We start from the raw sequence: 19,510 nt of genomic DNA, 5'->3' as shown, positions 1-19,510 counted from the left end.
ACTCCATAATTAACCTCAGTGTGTGAAGAGGACTCTCCATTTACATGAACAAACTGGAGTCTATTAGATAGATATGATACAAACCACTGCAGTGCAGTACCTGTAATACCTACAGCATGTTCTAATCGCTCTAATAGGATATTATGGTCGACAGTATCGAACGCTGCACTGAGGTCTAGCAGGACAAGCACAGAGATGAGTCCACTGTCAGAGGCCATAAGAAGATCATTTGTAACCTTCACTAAAGCTGTTTCTGTGCTGTGATGAGCTCTGAAACCTGACTGAAACTCTTCAAATAAACCTCTGCAGATGATCTGTTAGCTGTTTGACAACTACTCTTTCAAGGATGTTTGATATAAAGGAAGGTTGGAGATTGGCCTATAATTAGCTAAGACTGCTGGGTCTAGAGATGCTTTTGAGTAAAGGTTTAACTACAGCCAGCTTGAAGGCCTGTGGTACATAGCTGATTATTAGAGATAGGTTGATCATATTTAAGATCGAAGAATTAATTAATGGCAGGACTTCTTTGAGCAGTTTTGTAGGAATGGGGTCTAAAAGACACGTTGATGGTTTGGAGGAAGTAATTATTGAAGTTAACTCAGAAAGATCAATTGGAGAAAAAGAGTCTAACTTAACATCAATGGTACTAAGAGTAGCTGTAGATAATATTACATCTGTGGGATGATTACTGGTAATTTTTCCTCTAATGATAAGAATTTTATTTGTGAAGAAGTTCATGAAGTCATTACTAGTTAACGTTAAAGGGATGGTTGGCTCAACAGAGCTCTGACTGTTTGTCAGCCTGGCTACAGAGCTGAAGAGAAACCTGGGGTTGTTCTTATTTTCTTCAATCAGTGATGAATAGTAAGATGTTCTGGCTTTGCGGAGGGCTTTCTTATAAAGCAGCAAACTATTTCTCCAGGCTAAATGATGATCCTCTAAATTTGTGACACGCCATTTCCTCTCCAGATTACGAGTCATCTGCTTTAGGCTACGTGTTTGAGAATTATACCACGGAGTCAGGTACTTCTGATTAGAGACCTTAGTTTTCACAGGAGCTACAGTATCCAGAGTCGTACGTAGTGAGGAGGTAAAATTATTAACAAGATGATCGACCTCTGTTGGGGTAGCGTTCAGATAGCTGCTCTGCTCTGTGTTGGTACAGGGCACATTCATTGAGGAATGTACCACTGAACGACACAGGAAATGATTCCTGCCTGTGACCTTCTCTCTGTACAATTCATCCAGTTAAAGTACAAGTACACGCTACAATAGTTACACTGTTAATATCTGCACATCCTCTACAGAGAAAATTACAGTTAATGTGATAAAAAGGACACCTCATTGTCAATCTTATCTATTTAATTTTGTGTAATATACTGGGATATTTATAATTAGAGCCATTTGGATTTATTAGAGCTATTTTGTTATCATTTGTAACATTTTTATATATTGTAATATTCAATTTAGTTTAGGGTCTGTTGTTGCTGTCTGGGAGCAACTGTGACCACATCATTTCTTCTGGGATTAACTAAGCATTCTGATTCTGATAAACTGTAGTCAACAGGATGTATGAAATGATTATATATATATATAATAAAGAAATGACCTGTTTTGAAAGTGTTTTTGTTGTTTTACCTACATTACACTCAATCCAGTTCTTTTTAGCTACTTAAAGTATTTTTATAGAAATGTAATGCGTTGTTTGTTGTAATTTCTGCTGTCCTCTTGGCCAGATCTCTCTTGGAAAAGACATTTTTAATTACACTTTGTTACCCATATAAATAAAAGCTATATAAAAGCCTTTTCGCCAACAAAGTATTTACAGCTTCTGCATTATAGCAGGAATGATGTTTCTGGCTTAAAATAACTTAAAATGCTACAGAGGCTTTCACGAAAGATATGTTTGACAAGTGTTTCACAGGTTGTAAGACAACAAGTCATTTAAATAAAAATAGTGATGGGATTTCCAGCTCATTTTAGAGAGCCGGCTCTTTTGGCCCCCAACCAGCTCTAAAGGTTGTTTTGTTGCTTTAATTAATTTATTATTAACAACAATATAAAATTATGCACAAAATGAATTACTAATGTAAAAAAAAAGTGTTTTTATTTATATATGTTTATATATAAATATATGTGATGGCCCCTAGAGACAAAACACGTACAAACTCCAAAACACATTTCTAGCATGAACTGAACTGATAACGACTGTGTTGAGTCTGTTCCTTCCCATTCCATGCAAAGCCACCTGGGTTGGCTGGAAGACTGTTTACTTAGCCTGGCAGGGCGAAGGACACTGTCTCAGCTGAACTATGGACACGCACACACATACATATACTGATACTGATAAGCACTCACTGACGCATCACCCTCCCTACCCTGGATCCAACGCCACCTCCAACGCTTACCTCCCCTCTGATGTGGACATCGGGTCAGTTGGATGCGCAGTCAAAAGATTGCAGCGGTCCCAGATCAGATGTACACACTGGAACACTTTCCCTTGTTGCTTGTCTGTGTTTATTGTGCTATGGTGTGTGCTTTTTTTGTGCAGAGGAGTTTTTTTGTTTCCTGTTCTCGTGCTGTCCTGCCATGGAAGCACAGCATGAGTGGAGGTCTCTTTTTTTTTCCTCTTGTACCTTCCCGTTGTTATGTACCTTTCAGTGTTTTTCTGCAACGCTACCGATCTCCGACTTGTAATCCCATGTGATGTCTGTGTTATGTGTGTAAGGTCGGGTGGGGGGTCCCAACCTGCATGTGACAAATAAAGCTTTGATTGATTGATTGATTGATTGATTGAACTTTCAAAACAGAGCTACCTAGATCACTTAAATTACACAATTGAAAGCATATGTGTATTGTTCGTGTATTTATACACAAACACTCACATATATTGAAATAATTTAAAAAAAAATGTTCATTTACCTGTTACTACCACACACCAAATCCGGTCGTTGGTACTTGCTGGCTTGTGTAGCCACTAGGTAACAAAAGCTCAACACTGCCCCCTAGCACCCTGGAGCACTTCTTCGGAGCTTGTACGTGCTTTGTCTCTAGGGGCCACCGTAAATATACTTTTATTTATTCACTCCACATAAAATGTAATAAATAAATCATATAATACAAAAAACAACTGTTTACATTTCAACTTTTAACTATTTAAATTTTCAGTTTCTTTCCTTTTACACAAATTTAAAGTGAAACAACACAAAACGCTGCAAACCACAACACAATTAAATATGAATATGAAAAAATATGAAAACAAACAGAAGATGCACATTCTCTGTCATATGGACCTGCATGAATAAACTTTCTGAATCCTTTATCATCTGCAACTAAAAATACTTGTGGATGATTACTATACCTTTCTAATCCCTGGCTCTCTTTCTCTCCCCCCCCCCCCCCCCCCCCCCCCCCCCCCGGTCTGTTCCTGTACTACTGCGAGTGTAGCGCAAAGCACAAGGCTTGCGTGCGGAGTGAAGTGGGAAAAAAGTGCGAGAGGGTGAGAGAAAGAAGAAAAAAAACACGGCTCCCAATAAGGATCCGGCTCACGTCGTTCACTTCAAAGAGTCGGCTCTAAAAGCCATTTCGTTTCGCGACCGACACATCACTAATAAAATAAAGGCAAAAACTTTTTGGCAAAAACCAGAAATCATTTTTAGGCAGATGATCACTTTTTGGCACCATCAGCTTAAACGGCCAGCACCGACTCCTCAGGCTCCACTTCTAAGTTTTCGGTTCTTCGTACAGTGGGAAAGCTGAACAATGTGCAGAGTGGCTGCTTTCAAGTAATATTTAAATATTTTAAATATAAGGGAAAGATGAGGTAAAAAGGTAGTTGCATGTGCTCAGATGTTTCTTTTGTGCACATGCAGGTACATATCCCTGTCTGCAACTGGACACTTCTTATGTTCTTGGAAACTAAGACTGTGATATTTGTCCGTTACTCTCATGTATAATATCACAGGAACAACGTTTTCTTGTCTCTCTAGGTAGTGAATGGACCTATGGGTCTGTGGGACCTTGCATTTCCGTGTGGGAGTACACACGGAAATGTAAAGAAATATATGAAGAGACAATGTAAAATGATTCTACCAGCAAAGGTTATAGAGCAAAACATAGCTTGGAGTATATTTTAGTTGTGCCAGTTACAGCTCTTGATCCGTTACTGCAGGAGTTACACTATTTGTTGACCATTCCATTTGTTCTGATCACCTTTAACAGCTATTCTTCTCAAAAGCCATAGTGTTCATGTTTAGAGTCGGTTCAAGTGGTGCGCAAATCTGGTCCTTCAGCTAAAGCCTTTGCAAAACATGGCCCCTGACTACAGCTTACAAAAGAAACTTGCTGTTGACCAATACAACGCTCACATTAGCAAAGAAACTCCACCAAATGATTGTGGACCGTACCAGTGTTTCCCACCCTAAATCAAAACTGGAAGTAGTTAATGTTCCTGCACGTCCTGTGGATGTACAGAAAAGGGAAATAGTAGCAAACCTCAGGCAGAGATGCTCAAAGATAAATCAACCACACAGTGCTAACTGCTTTTGGTTAAACTGCTGATCTGCCTGTTTCATAAAATTCTTCAAATCATGTTAAAAACAGCTTCAGCTTTGTGTTCAGAGTATTGTGTGCTTAGTATCATGAGCACTTTATGACTTAAGAGTCGACCATATATCCTAATAAAGAGGTTGCTTTAGTTTGCACTGAAGACATAACTGATGCTTATCCACTCCACTCTTATACTGATGTCTGTACACTGTGGTCGACGTATGGTTACACTGAAAAGCCGTATTATTGTCTAAGGTATGTAATGTTATTTTTCTTTCTGACTAACCCTATAAAATACACACACAAAATGCACTTATGGCTGCAACATATATACCTTATATTGTGTGTGCATCCAATTTCTGTTAACTCGCAGTTAAGTGAGTTAACAGAAATTGCCTACATCCCTAATACAGAAACGTACTGTAGTTAAAACTATTTGCTCCTTGTGCATCCCACATCGTTTACATGTAAAACTTGATTTATAAAGCTATATGCAGCCACACTGAGTTAACAATTCAAGATGGCAACAGTGAACATAAACAGTGGTTAAATGTTTAAGCTCTCCTGCCACTCAATAAAAAAGCACTGACACATCTGTGTACATGTCTCAGCACTGACTTCAAACACACACAAAAAGCACTGATCTATATTGCTAGTAAAGCCTTGTAAAGCTAGTAAGACCACTGATCAGTGGCCATGAGAACCATTCACAGAGAGTTGGGCTGCAATCACAATCACAGCAGACAACATAAGGCTTCAAAATAATTTAAAAGAACTAGTATGCAAAATATAAGTAGACATAATAGCAGAAATTTACTGTAGTATTCATAATTAATTTCATAATCATTAATTAATCATTCATAATTATATTTCCATTACTGTATAATCAGTTGGTATCACACCAACAGTCAGCACAGACAGACTGCTCAAGGAGGTAGAGCTGAATTATGACTTTCCAAGGTATTTATTATTATTATTAGTGTAACATGAGGCTTCATACCTACATATCGAGTGCATCCTGTTCCATGTTAGTGGCCAGTGAGCCAAACCATTACAGTGATGGCCACTGAAGCATCATCTTTGTGTCTGTGACCCGATGTCTGAGGCAGTTTGATGTGACGACCTGAGGACGTCCTTTACACTGTAATACTGCGGGCTGTGTTCTGCTGTTGTTACCTTATGCTTTGATCCTGTGTTTTCTGATGGAGAATAAAGGTTTTGATGATTTGGTTTATTTGTGAATGTGTGTGTCTGTCTGTCCCTGTGTGTACTTGTCGAGAGTGGTTAGTACAGAGAACTGCAAACATGACCAGCGTGACACAGAGCAGGAAGTAGGCCAGAAGGGGATTAAATAACTACTGTGCCCCCCCATCCCCCACCCCCTTCTCCTTGCAGACATATGTGTATTCTGTGTGTGTGTGTGTGTGTGTGTGTGTGTGTGTGTGTGTGTAGTTGGTGAACAGTGACAGAGAAAGCCAAGCCCCCACTGCCATATTACTCTTCCTCCAGTTAGTGCTGTGGTATGACATCACCTTAAGCAAACAATATTTGCAAGTGTATGTGACAAATACGTGTGTGTGTGTGTGTGTGTGTGTGTGTGTGTGTGTGTGTGTGTGTGTGTGTGTGTGTGTGTGTGTAGCACATGTCCACTGTATTTTTTTCTGTATTGATTAAATCAACGAATCAGCATTTACATCCTTAAAATTGGTTTAAAATCACTGAAACTGGTTCATCCATTCAAAGCTCTTGTGTCAGTTTTTCTGTCTATTCTGCAAAATGTACCAGTAATCTACAATTTAATCATTTTTTATATAGTACCAAATCACAACAACGTTTCCCTCGAGAAACCTTGTTGTAAGGTGAAGACCGCACAGTAACACAGAGAACACGGCAACAATCAGACAACTGCCTTTGTGCAAGAATTTGGCAACAGTGAGAAGGAAAAACTCCTTTTTACCACAGCACAGTCAGACTCAGGCAGGGGCTGCAGGGTGAGGGAGGGAGACAGTACAAAAGACACGCTGTGGAAGTGAGAGAATGTGAATTGAGATGACTGAAGAAAAAAAAACACTCAGTGCATCACGGGAACTCCAGGCAGCCTCGGCTTACCAGAACTGATCCAGCCCTAACTATGCTTTACCAAAAAGGAAAGTTTCAAATTTAATCTTAAAAGTAGAGATAGAAGAAGGACCTGAAAGCTGAAGGCTCTGCCTCCCATTCTACTTTTAAAAGCCGAGGAACCAGCTGAAGGTCTGCGAAACTAACTGTTAAACGAAAAAGGGGGTTGGGGGGAGCTTTTAGTTAAGCTGATAATAATGAATGACGATACTCCAGCCAAGGAGTAACACTTGCATAAACTAGTTTTTCAGCATCACTCTCAGGCAGGATATTTCTCACTTAGAGATGTTGTGCAAATGCAAGAAAACACCTTCTAAAAGTAGCGGCGATGCTCTCTCTGTCTTGAACTTTATATTTGAAATAAAAGCAGTTATCCTGTTTATAAACAAGATTTGTTGCTTACACAGAGGGAAACAGGAGTAGATGTAGATGTTCGTCCCCCTGGTGAAATGAAAGCAAACTGGAAGCAAGATTTTGATTTATTACAACCTTTAAAAAGACTCTTAATACAAAAATTCCTAAATGTAAAAAAAATTAAAAAGAAATATGTGTTAAAGTGCATTTTGTACACACTGGTCTTGCAATGCAAACACATTTAAGAAGACTGGACTTAATTAAAAGCAGGAAATGATGTCATCAGAATTATGGCTAATATAGCAGTCAATTAAGTGTGCTCCTTAAAAGTGCTACTGCTATTTCATTTAGTGACAGAACTTCAGTGCTCTGCTCTCTGTAGGTCAAATATATCCAATCTGTAACTAACTGACTTTAACTAAATGTAAATAACATGAAAGTAAAGCTTCAAAACTACGTCTGCTTCTTCCAACAGCATTCAGATTTAAGAACTACGACTACATGTTGTTGGTCTCTTTTGTCATGAAACTCAATGATCCCTGAAATCTAATCTTTAGTCTAAAAAACAAAATAGAAATTAATTATTATGTGAACATGGAATCCAATAAACAGTCCAAAAAGCCAAAACTGAGGTTTAAGGTCTTTAAAAATTGCATTCTTCTGATGTCCAGCTTTAAATAATGTATTTGCATAGTAATCAAACTGAACTGTAAGCGAGGTATTTACCTCCTTGAGACAGCCCATGAAGTTGTTGCTAACTGGAGAACCAGGCAGGTCAGCTGTGCTGGGGCTCCCACCCACATAGAAGAAGTCATCGGAGCCCAGCATGGTGTAATCTTCCTGGGTGTAGCCTGTAGTTGTCAGAATCCCATCCACTGATATTGTCACCTGGCAAAAAGGAGTAAAAGCAAGGTGAGGCAGAATTGTTTTGTTTTGAGTGTAAGATAGAGCGGTTGCTGCTATTTGAGAGCACACTCAGGTGTTTAATTATAAATGCCAGACCTGGTTTATCTGTGTTACTGATGACATGAGACAGATGATGAGAAAATTGTGCCAGACCATTTGATTTCTCTCTTTTTTTCAGTTAGTAAATTTCTGTTTGATTGAATATTTCTTTGTTGAAACGATGTTTCTTATATCACTAGATTTGTGGATTCATTTGTGGATTGAGCATCAGCGTTGAGAATGTGGATTAGCACAAGACAAACTTGCCAAATCTTCTCTGCCAAGGCCAAACAGCTTATTCTGTGACTGACTCTTGTGCTGAGCTTCTGTTACCCCAGGTGCAGAGCTGACAATCCAATGCCTGATGGGCACTCGATTAGGAGCACCTATGAGCATGGACCTAGTGATCAGTTGATATCTGCTCACATCTGACTGAGGGCCAGTGCCACAGGGCATCATCAAGCTAGTGTATCGAAAGCCAAGATTCATATAGCAGAGGATGTCAGAGGTGTGCCAAAATGATAACACAGGAAGAAAGTGGTTTGAGCCGAGGTTTGCAGGATGATATGGCTGGTGGCTCTCTACCCATTAAAATTTGTGAGAGACTGAACAGTCAATCTCCAGACTCTAGAGCAGCCATGACTGTCCTTTACTGTGTACTATGTACATATGGATGTACTATGGAACCTGCACATGTGGAGGAACATTATGTGCAGCAATGAGTCCAGATTCTGTCTACAGCAGTTGGATCATATGGTGATTGTTGCACTGATAATAGATAACTGCTTTTAGCGGAGGCAGTGTGATGTGTCGGACGTCATCTCCCTCACTGATAATAAAGGCTTGTCATCATTGGAGGGGAGGCAACTTCAATGCAGGGAGATAGCGAGATAACATCTGTAACCAGTGGCTATGTATGGTTCTTCCACATGATACTGCGGCCCTGTTTGTCAAATGGATCGACTGTTAAATTCCCAACATGTCTTGTTTCTTCAGACTTCAATCATCCGATGACACCAACCAAGAGTCAATAGCACAAAGCTGCTTGGCATTGGCAGAGAAGATTTTCTCGGGTGCAGCTCAGATACTCAACTCTGCTGCTCAACCCACAAATCAAATTTCCCTACAAATGTGGCACCATTTAAACAGGCTTATCAACAGTTTAAGGTTTGCCAAGAAGCACTGTTACAACAAAGAAATAATTGATCAATCACTTTTTGTGCTAAGTTTGCTGTCTGTGTAAAATAGTAAAACAATATGTTAACTTACTGGATTTAGCTTCAAGCAACAAAAACATGCATTAATATTCATATGTAACTAGTAATCAAGCAAGCAGATGATTTGATTTTCTGTTGCATGTAAATATATATAATAAATATAGAAAAGAAAATAATGAGGATATTGTGGCAACCAAGAGCAGATGAAACCAACCAACCAACAGGAAAGAAATGCTGAGCGCACAGAATCAAAGAGTGCAGGCCACATCGCAGGACATGGGAAAATGTAGTAATATTGTAATAATAAGGAATAAAGTAATATTGCTGTGAGGACCTCTGGTTCTACTGGTAAGATTTATGGTTTAAAAAGATGTTACCAGAGAACTCTACACTTAAATCTTCCAGCTGCATGTCTTGCATGCCAATAACTCAACTGCCAAAGCATGTAATATATGAAAGGGAAACCAATGAACCTGGAGTTTGACTTTGTAAATCCAAAATATCATCATCATCATCATCTGTGATTCTTTTTGAGCTTATTTCATAATTGGCAGAAGAATTCTTAAGATATGATCAAAAATGTGTTTTCAAAGGTCACATTGATCTTCGACCATCAAAGGAGAACATTTGTGCCGAAGTTGAAGAAAATAGTATTAGATTAGGCAAGCCTCCAGCTGCTTCTTTAGCATGCTAAAGCTCACGTCCAGCTCAGGTAGTGTTGTTTCCAGAGAGATACATTTTCTTTGAAGACTCCTTTTCTCGTATTTACAAGTCTGTACAATCAGTGTGTAATTACCTCAAAGCCAGTACTCTTACTGCAACGGGTACTTATCTATTATGCTCCTGCATCCTGCTCTATTTCATATTTTCCATATAATTTTACGGGATATAAACAGTATACAGTAAACTATTATCTGAGTTGTAATGTGGATTAGTCTCTGTTTCAGCTTATATCTTTCCTTACAGTTTTTCTGTTACAAGATTTGCCATTTGGTTATTATACCACATAGGTGAACATTCAACATAAACGGGTCGATGTCAGCCTAGTCTTAATCAGGTTGATGTTAAGAGGTTAACAAGAAATTCAAAAATGAAAAACAAGTTAATTTAAAACAAAAGGAAGAAGAGACTAAAAGGAAAATGAAGAAGTGAGCAAAGGAGCCAAAGAAAGCCTAGATCAGAAGAGCAAAATGAACCTGCTCCCTTGTTTTTAGAGGAGTGCTATCTAAGGGTACAAAAGGCAGAAAAGAGGAAAGATCGAAGTACACAGCAAACCAAAAAGACGATAATAAGAATGATATCTACCATACAATGGAGTTTGTTTATCACACCATATCCAATGCCTGTTTGCTTTGCAGAAAGATGGGGTGGGTAAGACAAGTTTATATGACTGAACAGAGGCTTTGTTCATACAAAGTATATCCGTTGATAAAAGTGGCAAAGGACAGAATCAGGGATGAGTGTAAAAACTACCCACAGATGCATTCATGACTTAAACTCATAAGTAGCTTTGTTGCTTCCTAGTGGCAGTCAGCAGGATAACTAACAGCCCGTTTGCAGCTGTCAGTGTGCTGTCGTCCTTATGTTCTACAAGGTATATTCAGCTGCTGTTGAATAATCCTGACCAAAACACTGACATGTTCATATCTTAAAGTACACCTGTATGCCTTACCTGCCGGAGGTTGCGGGTCACTTTGACATCGTGCCACGAGTTGTCATTAAACTTCCCATTGACCGGCTCCACAATGGCTTCAAAGGCTCCAGAGCCCAAGTTGATAACGAGGGAGACAGCTCCGTCCTTTAGCGCCAGATTGACATAGTCAGCTGACTTGCCGGTGTGAAGAATAAGGCCGTTCCGCTGCCACGTCTTAAAGGAGAGTGTAATTTCATCGCTACTGCTCTGGATTGGGTTCTGGGAGAGATCGTAGCAGAAGTACTCTGAGCCACGGAAAGTCGCCACATTCTCTTCTCTTGCTATAGTAAGAAAAAAAGATTGTAGTGAAGAATATGTTTCAATAAAGGTTAACATCTTAATCTTTTTTACATTATATAACATATAATATAATGAATATATATACAGTGGGGCAAAAAAGTATTTAGTCAGCCACCGATTGTGCAAGTTCCCCCACTTAAAATGATGACAGAGGTCAGTAATTTGCACCAGAGGTACACTTCAACTGTGAGAGACAGAATGTGAAAAAACAATCCATGAATCCACATGGTAGGATTTGTAAAGAATTTATTCGTAAATCAGGGTGGAAAATAAGTATTTGGTCACCTCAAACAAGGAAAATCTCTGGCTCTCACAGACCTGTAACGTCTTCTGTAAGAAGCTTTTCTGTCCCCCACTCGTTACCTGTATGAATGGCACCTGTTTGAACTCATCATCTGTATAAAAGACACCTGTCCACAGCCTCAAACAGTCAGACTCCAAACTCCGCCATGGCCAAGACCAAAGAGCTTTCGAAGGACACCAGGAAAAGTATTGTAGACCTGCACCAGACTGGGAAGAGTGAATCTACAATAGGCAAGCAGCTTGGTGTGAAAAAATCAACTGTGGGAGCAATCATCAGAAAATGGAAGACATACAAGACCACTGATAATCTCCCTCCATCTGGGGCTCCACGCAAGATCTCATCCCGTGGGGTCAAAATGATCATGAGAACGGTGAGCAAAGATCCCAGAACCACACGGGGGGACCTGGTGAATGACCTGCAGAGAGCTGGGACCAAAGTAACAAAGGTCACCATCAGTAACACACTACAACGGCAGGGAATCAAATCCCGCAGTGCCAGACGTGTTCCGCTGCTGAAGCCAGTGCATGTCCAGGCCCGTCTGAAGTTTGCCAGAGAGCACATGGATGATACAGCAGAGGATTGGGAGAATGTCATGTGGTCAGATGAAACCAAAGTAGAACTTTTTGGTATAAACTCAACTCGTCGTGTTTGGAGGAAGAAGAATACTGAGTTGCATCCCAAGAACACCATACCTACTGTGAAGCATGGGGGTGGAAACATCATGCTATGGGGCTGTTTTTCTGCCAAGGGGACAGGACGACTGATCCGTGTTAAGGACAGAATGAATGGGGCCATGTATCGTGAGATTTTGAGCCAAAACCTCCTTCCATCAGTGAGAACTTTGAAGATGAAACCAGGCTGGGTCTTCCAACATGACAATGATCCAAAACACACCGCCCGGGCAACAAAGGAGTGGCTCCGTAAGAAGCATTTGAAAGTCCTGGAGTGGCCTAGCCAGTCTCCAGACCTCAACCCCATAGAAAATCTGTGGCGGGAGTTGAAAGTCCGTGTTGCTCGGCGACAGCCCCAAAACATCACTGCTCTCGAGAAGATCTGCATGGAGGAATGGGCCAAAATACCAGCTACTGTGTGTGCAAACCTGGTAAAGACCTATAGTAAACGTTTGACCTCTGTTATTGCCAACAAAGGTTATGTTACAAAGTATTGAGTTGTATTTTTGTTATTGACCAAATACTTATTTTCCACCCTGATTTACGAATAAATTCTTTACAAATCCTACCATGTGGATTCATGGATTTTTCTTTCACATTCTGTCTCTCACAGTTGAAGTGTACCTCTGGTGCAAATTACTGACCTCTGTCATCATTTTAGGTGGGGGAACTTGCACAATCGGTGGCTGACTAAATACTTTTTTGCCCCACTGTATTATATAATAAAGATATAATATAATAATATCTTTACACTTTATCATATCATATTTGTATTTACAGGATTTTTTTTCTTTCTTTCTTTTTTGCTTACTGAGCAATTGGGTGAATATAAAAGAAAAGAAAGAAAAAAACAGGTTGAATAAATTAAGATAGGTCAGTTAAACCAAGAGATACTCTTAGGTGAATAAAAGGAATATCAATGTGATAACTGTATAAATATGACCCTTCAAAAATATCGGACATGACAGAGCAAAAAGCAAAACCTGCAAAACCAGGTGCTGAGAGGAACCGAAGAAAAGGAACTGGACAGCTGAGGGATAACACATGTAAGGTGTTATCTGCAATTAACTTTCTGTCTCTAAAGCAAGAATGCTGGACACTTTGATCAAACAATATAACCACAGGACTCCAATGCAAGGAGCTGCACGAGTACAGGTTTCATCTATTTCATTGGGGGTGTTGTTTAGAAACCATATGCACACTGATTTCATCATCATCATCATCAAAATAACAACAACAACAATAATAATAATAGGTTAGACAGTGAAACATGCAAACATGACAAAGGAAGTATGAGCCACCTGTAATCTGTTAATAAGGAATTTTTTAAAAAGCATTTTGGGATAGATTTACTAATGTGTTGTGTCACCACAAAATTGGCTTGGTGTAAAACAAAAAAAATACTGGTGATACAGTCCCGATCAAAAGTTTAAGAACACTTGAAAAAATGGCAAAACATCATATTTTGCATCGTTGGACCTTAAGGTTCCAAGTTGAGCTTCAACATGCAACAAGAAGAAATGGGAGTGAGACAAAGCATTTTTCTAAGCATGCAGTTCATTGAAAACAATGCTTGAATACAGAGGAGAGGAGAACGTGCACAGTGCTGAGGGGCTTCAGTGCTGATGCACTCAATGTCCAGGATGTGCTCAGTCAGTTTCATGAACCATTAACAAACTTTGGCGCGGAGGAGAGCAGCTTTTTCAGAATGCTTGCTTAAGTGCATTGTGGACAGTCTTCTAGTTTTCAATGGGAGACTGACAGGAGATCGGCGTGCTAGAAACGTTGCCAATAGCTCTGCTTCCACTGCTTTGATATCACTTACATTTATTGTAAACATGCAGTACACAGTACAAGCAATTTACTCTGTGATTTATCGTCTTAACCGATACGTTTTTTTAAAGTTTTTTCTTTTAATAACTAATTCAGCACAAGGAAAATATTGATGATACTGTTGTGGTACTGAGTCTATGACCCAGTGTTTCTGTTTCTTGTGCTCTCATGTGGCATTTAGCTTGAGTTTAGTTTCTAGTTCTTAGGTTATTGTTCATTTTAGTCATTCATGCCTCCCTGTGTAGTTACCATGTAGTTACCAGGTTCTGTCTCTATGTTTATTCATCTGTTTCCCACACGTATCTCTCCTTCTGTCTGTTCCCTGCATTCATTCAGTCCATGTCTTAGTGTGTTTCTGTTTGTTTCCTGTTTTATTTTGATAGTCTCATATCCTGTGTGCATTATGTTCAGTTATTTTCCTGTCCCGTTAGTCTGATTAGTTCCAGCTGTGTTTCCTCCGTTTCCCATTCTCTGGTTATCCTCTGTGTGTTTAGTCCTCTGTCTTCCTCTGCTTGTTGTCACGTCGTCCCTCGTTGCTATGTAGTTTCACTGTGCTCCTCAGTTTCCTCATAACTCCCAGCTTCTAGCTTGTAGTTTTCCCATTTTAGGTTATGTTTTTTTGTATCTAGTACTTGAGTTTTGAACTGCCAATAAAGCTGCCTCTTTCAGTTTACTCCCCTTGTCTGTGAGTCCTCCATTTGAGTCCAACTCCTGCCTCTGCCTGTCACACAGCGATCTGTGACAGGATCTCCAGTTTCATACAGAGGTATAAGCTCAACCAACATTTTCAGATTAACATCAACAGAACCAAAGAAACAGAGTCCAAATAGAACAGAAAACCAGTCCAGAGGGTTGGCCTGGCCAAGGGGCAAAATTGAGGCCACGTAGCGATTAAGGGGACTGACGGGGAAAAACAGTTCTCGGGGTCAACCATGGAGCCAAGGCAAATGTTGACAGAGACAATGGTGCAACTCAGGTGGCAACTGCGAGGGTCAACGTTAATAGAGAGGAAGACACTTTTGACAGGAGGTCAAAGATGGCAGTGAAGACACTCAGGTGGCATGGCTGGAGGCGGAGTGGCAGAGGAAGGTACCCCTTAGGTGGTGAGGGCGAGGGCAACGAGACACTCCTGATGACCACCCCTGATGACCACCTCCAATGAGCCCTTCAACTCTTACAAGACTTTTAGTAGATCCCCCTATGGTATTGATTTTAAAATCCCACATTGCCTCATTCTCAAGTTATCACATTCATGTGTAAATGCTGCCCACCTGCCACTAGTGTGGATGCTGTGATATCAACGCTGAATGGGTAGGTTTTAATTTAAGTTAGTGTGTCGTGTTGGTACCTCGTTTATGTCAATGTTTGTACGGTAATGTTTATGTTAGCTTAGCTGTCAGAAACTTCTCATGGATGATGCTTGCTAAGCTAACACTTTCATCTTTGTTAGCTAATGAGTGAAATACATAGTAAACCAGTGAACAGGAGGGGCTACACTGTCTCCTAGTTTTGTTTCTCACATTAATATTACTGTTTATTCTGAACAGTAAACCTCTCACTCCGGAGCATGTCCACTACATAAATTCATGAACTAAATCATATGTAAACTGACTGGAAATATAAAAACTTTTATTTTAGTTTCAAGCTTTATTTAAACTTCTGGACAGAAGGCATTTTTAGTTTAGGTAGTTTTTTTGTTTAAATACTATTAGAACTTAGAGCCGGTTGGGTACTGGACCCTAGAACAGCAGGTTTGCACACAGATGGTGGAGATAAGAGTTATTAAAGTAACTGTTGACTAATCGACTAATTAAAAACAAGAAGATTATTCTACTACAAAAATAATCTTTAGTTGCAGCTGAACATGGTCCATTCAGACCCAGTGTCCCCAGTCTTCCTCTGAATGCTGTTGAAGCTCTGTCAGAGGTGAGAGATCTCATAGTGGTGACTTTCACTAACATTTACATTTAGAAGATAGACCTCATCACTCAGATTTTTTTACTGCCAAATTGGCTACCAGCTTAGCCTGCAAACTGCCTCACATGGTGAGCCAAAGGCACAATCTCACAACGATAACTAAAAAGGCATTCAGACTGTTCATGGACTCTCCCTTCAAACACTGAGCACATACATGACAATAAAGTTCTCCATTAAGATCAGTTAAAGAAGTCAGTTACCACAAAGCTGTAAATCAGGGGTCTCCAACTCCAGGCCTCGAGGGCCGGTGTCCTGCAGGTTTTAGATCTCACCCTGGGTCTACACACCTGAATCACATGATTAGTTCATTCCCAGGCCTCTGGAGAACTATAAAACATGTTGTTAGGTAATTTAGCCATTTGAATCAGCTGTGTTGGATCAAGGACACATCTAAAAACTGGTACAAGTCAAGAACAGGGTCCCAGGGGCCCAAGAACCACCCGGCACACGAATGGCCTTACACAATATAACGTGTAAGACCAGGACGTACAGGTCTACTTCCGGAAGGAGCGAGCTAGCAAACAACTGGCTCAGTAGGCACCCCCATTCCCTACACCAGGCCACAGGACTACGCACCATTACGGACTACAAAGCCAGGGACACTGCGCCGATCAACGCCGACTCTGCATTCACCAACGAGCTGAATCGGTTCTACGCCCGTTTCGAGGTTAGCCAGGCGGCTAATGCTATCTACCGCCTGACTACCGAGGACAGTGACGTCATCAGCGAGAGACCGGTGACCAGCATCGCGGAGCATGACGTCCGAGCGGCACTGAGGAGAGTGAACACAAGAAAAGCGGCGGGGCCAGACGGCATCACCGGCCGTCTGCTGCGCTGCTGTGCTGACCAGCTAGCAGGTGTGTTCACTTACATCTTCAACGAGTCCCTGGCGAAGTCTGTGGTCCCCACATGCTTCAAAAGATCCACCATCATCCCTGTGCCCAAGAACAGCAAACCCTCATCCCTGAACGATTACCGGCCAGTTGCACTGACCTCGGTAGTAATGAAGGTGTTTGAGAGGCTGCTGAAGAACATCATCTCCTCCTCCATCCCAGACACCACAGATCCGCTGCAGTTCGCCTACAGATCCAACAGATCCACAGAGGATGCCATCGCCCACGTCCTACACACCACTCTCAGCCACGTGGACAAGAAACAGGGTAACTATGTGCGAATGCTGTTTGTTGATTACAGTTCAGCGTTTAACACAATAGTGCCCTGCAGACTGTTCACAAAGCTCAGGGATCTGGGACTTAACAGCTGTCTATGTGCATGGGTGTTGGACTTCCTCACTGGCAGAACTCAGGTGGTGAGGGTGGGCAGGTGCTTCTCCAACAGCATCACCATCAACACAGGAGCACCTCAGGGATGTGTCCTCTCGCCACTGCTCTACTCCCTCTACACTTCAGACTGTGTGGCCACCCATGGCTCCAACACCATTGTGAAGTTTGCTGACGACACAGTGGTGTTGGGTGCCATCTCCAACAACGATGAGGCGGCCTACATGGATGAAGTGAAGAATCTGGCATCGTGGTGCCAGGACAACCACCTCCAGCTGAACGTCAGCAAGACCAAGGAGCTGGTGGTGGACTTCAGAAGGGGTCAGCACAGAGACTACAAGCCCATCATCATCAATGGAGCTCCAGTGGAGAGGGTGCAGTCCTTCAAGTATCTTGGTGTCCACATCTCCTCAGACCTGACATGGGCTGCCCACATTCAGGTCCAGACCAAAAAGGCTAGGCAGCGCCTGTATCACCTACGACAACTGAGGAAGTTCAGGGTCTCTCCAAAGATCCTCAGGATTTTCTATACAGGCACTGTGGAGAGCATCCTCACACAGAACATGACATCGTGGTTTGGGAACAGCTGTGTGAAGGACTAAAAAGCTCTCCAGAGAGTGATCCGTACAGCAGAACGCTGCTGCAGGATTGCTCTCCCCCCGCTTCAGGACACCTACACCAGGAGATGCCGGACTAGAGCAGCGCAGATACTGAAGGACCCGTCCCATCCTGGCAACAAACTGTTCCAACTTCTGCAATCTGGTAGAAGGTTCCGCATCTTCCGGGCAAGGACAGAGAGACTCAAGAGGAGCTTCTATCCCCAAGCCATCCGTGCCCTAAACACACACACCCGCCCTCTCACATCATCTATAATTGACTGAGACAGGACTCTTCCAGACACTAAACCAAGGCACAATGTACATTTCAAATTCCTTTAATTTTAAATATGTTTATATTGTCTATCCTGTAAAATAGTCAGATATCTATTCATATCAATGTACAGAATTCACCTGCTTGCTGCTACTACTGCACATTCACCCAGTGTATATACTATATGTATGTATATATATATATATATAATGTTCTTCCTCTACACCCCCCCCCCCCCCCCCCCCCAAATTTTTGCACATGTCGAGGAGCGTGTCAGGCTACATTTCACTGTGTGTTATACTTGTATAACTATGCATGTGACAAATAAAGAACCTTGAACCTTGAACCTGAACCAGGATAGGAAGTCTAGGGCCTACAATGGCAATGCCCTGGAATGCCACCAAGTCTGCAGCAGCACCCACCACCCCCACCACATAGAGGATACTGGAGTGTGCAAATGAGTCCAAAGACTCATCTGCAATTCAATTCAATTTAGGTAGACCCTACAATAAATCATGCAGAGAAAACCCCAACAATCATATGACCCCCTATGAGCAAGCACTTTGGCGACAGTGGGAAGGAAAAACTCCCTTTTAACAGGAAGAAACCTCCAGCAGAACCAGGCTCAGGGAGGGGCGGGGCCATCTGCTGTGATTGGTTGGGGTGAGAGAAGGAAGACAGGATAAAGACATGCTGTGGAAGAGAGACAGAGATTAATAACAGATATGATTCAATGCAGAGAGGTCTGTTAACACATAGTGAGTGAGAAAGGCGACTGGAAAGGAAAAACCCAATGCATCATGGGAATCCCCGGCAGCCTACGTCTATTGCAGCATAACTAAGGGAGGATTCAGGGTCACCTGGTCCAGCCCTAACTATATGCTTTAGCAAAAAGGAAAGTTTGAAGCCTAATCTTGAAAGTAGAGATAGTGTCTGTCTCCTGAATCCAAACTGGAAGCTGGTTCCACAGAAGAGGGGCCTGATCTGCACACTGCATCACAACACCACTCAGCTATAACAGACACATACAGTAAAGGGATGATATAAACTGTTTTGTGTGTCAGACAAGCTGCACCAAAAAATGGTTGCTCGCTCACCTGAATGCCCCACCCCACCCAACAAGCCCTGGAGGCACAGACATCCTAACATGGGTCGACCCACCCGACATGCCAAGGTGGTCAGGGGGGTCGCACAAGGAGGGACTCAGTCAGAGACCAGGCCCAGCACCTGCCTCCACCAGGATGAGGCCACCTGCCACCACAAAAACCCCAGACCCCACATCCTCCACGGTGACCAACCAAGGCAGATATACAGACACTCCAAAACAGCAACCACAGCTCTCCAGCCCCCAGGGGGCCGCCATATACCAGTAGTCCCAGAGACCATCCCCACCCACCTGT

The 19,510-nt window shown here is 41.7% G+C and overlaps 1 protein-coding gene across 1 annotated transcript in view; it reads right to left on the bottom strand.

Moving 5' to 3' along the window:
- The window catches only part of nrxn3a (neurexin 3a), a 206,829-nt gene that overhangs the window by 114,264 nt on the left and 73,055 nt on the right, over window positions 1-19,510 (bottom strand). Inside the window, 2 exon segments of the mRNA XM_082515716.1 lie at window positions 7,747-7,908; window positions 10,855-11,156. Of these exon segments, the coding sequence (XP_082371842.1) occupies window positions 7,747-7,908; window positions 10,855-11,156 (464 nt within the window).

This window comes from Aulonocara stuartgranti (assembly GCF_965226115.1).
Source record: "Aulonocara stuartgranti genome assembly, chromosome: 19".
Lineage (NCBI taxonomy): Eukaryota > Metazoa > Chordata > Actinopteri > Cichliformes > Cichlidae > Aulonocara > Aulonocara stuartgranti.
The sequence above is the reverse complement of the archived record's forward strand: the minus strand, read 5'-3'. Positions and strand labels throughout refer to the sequence as shown.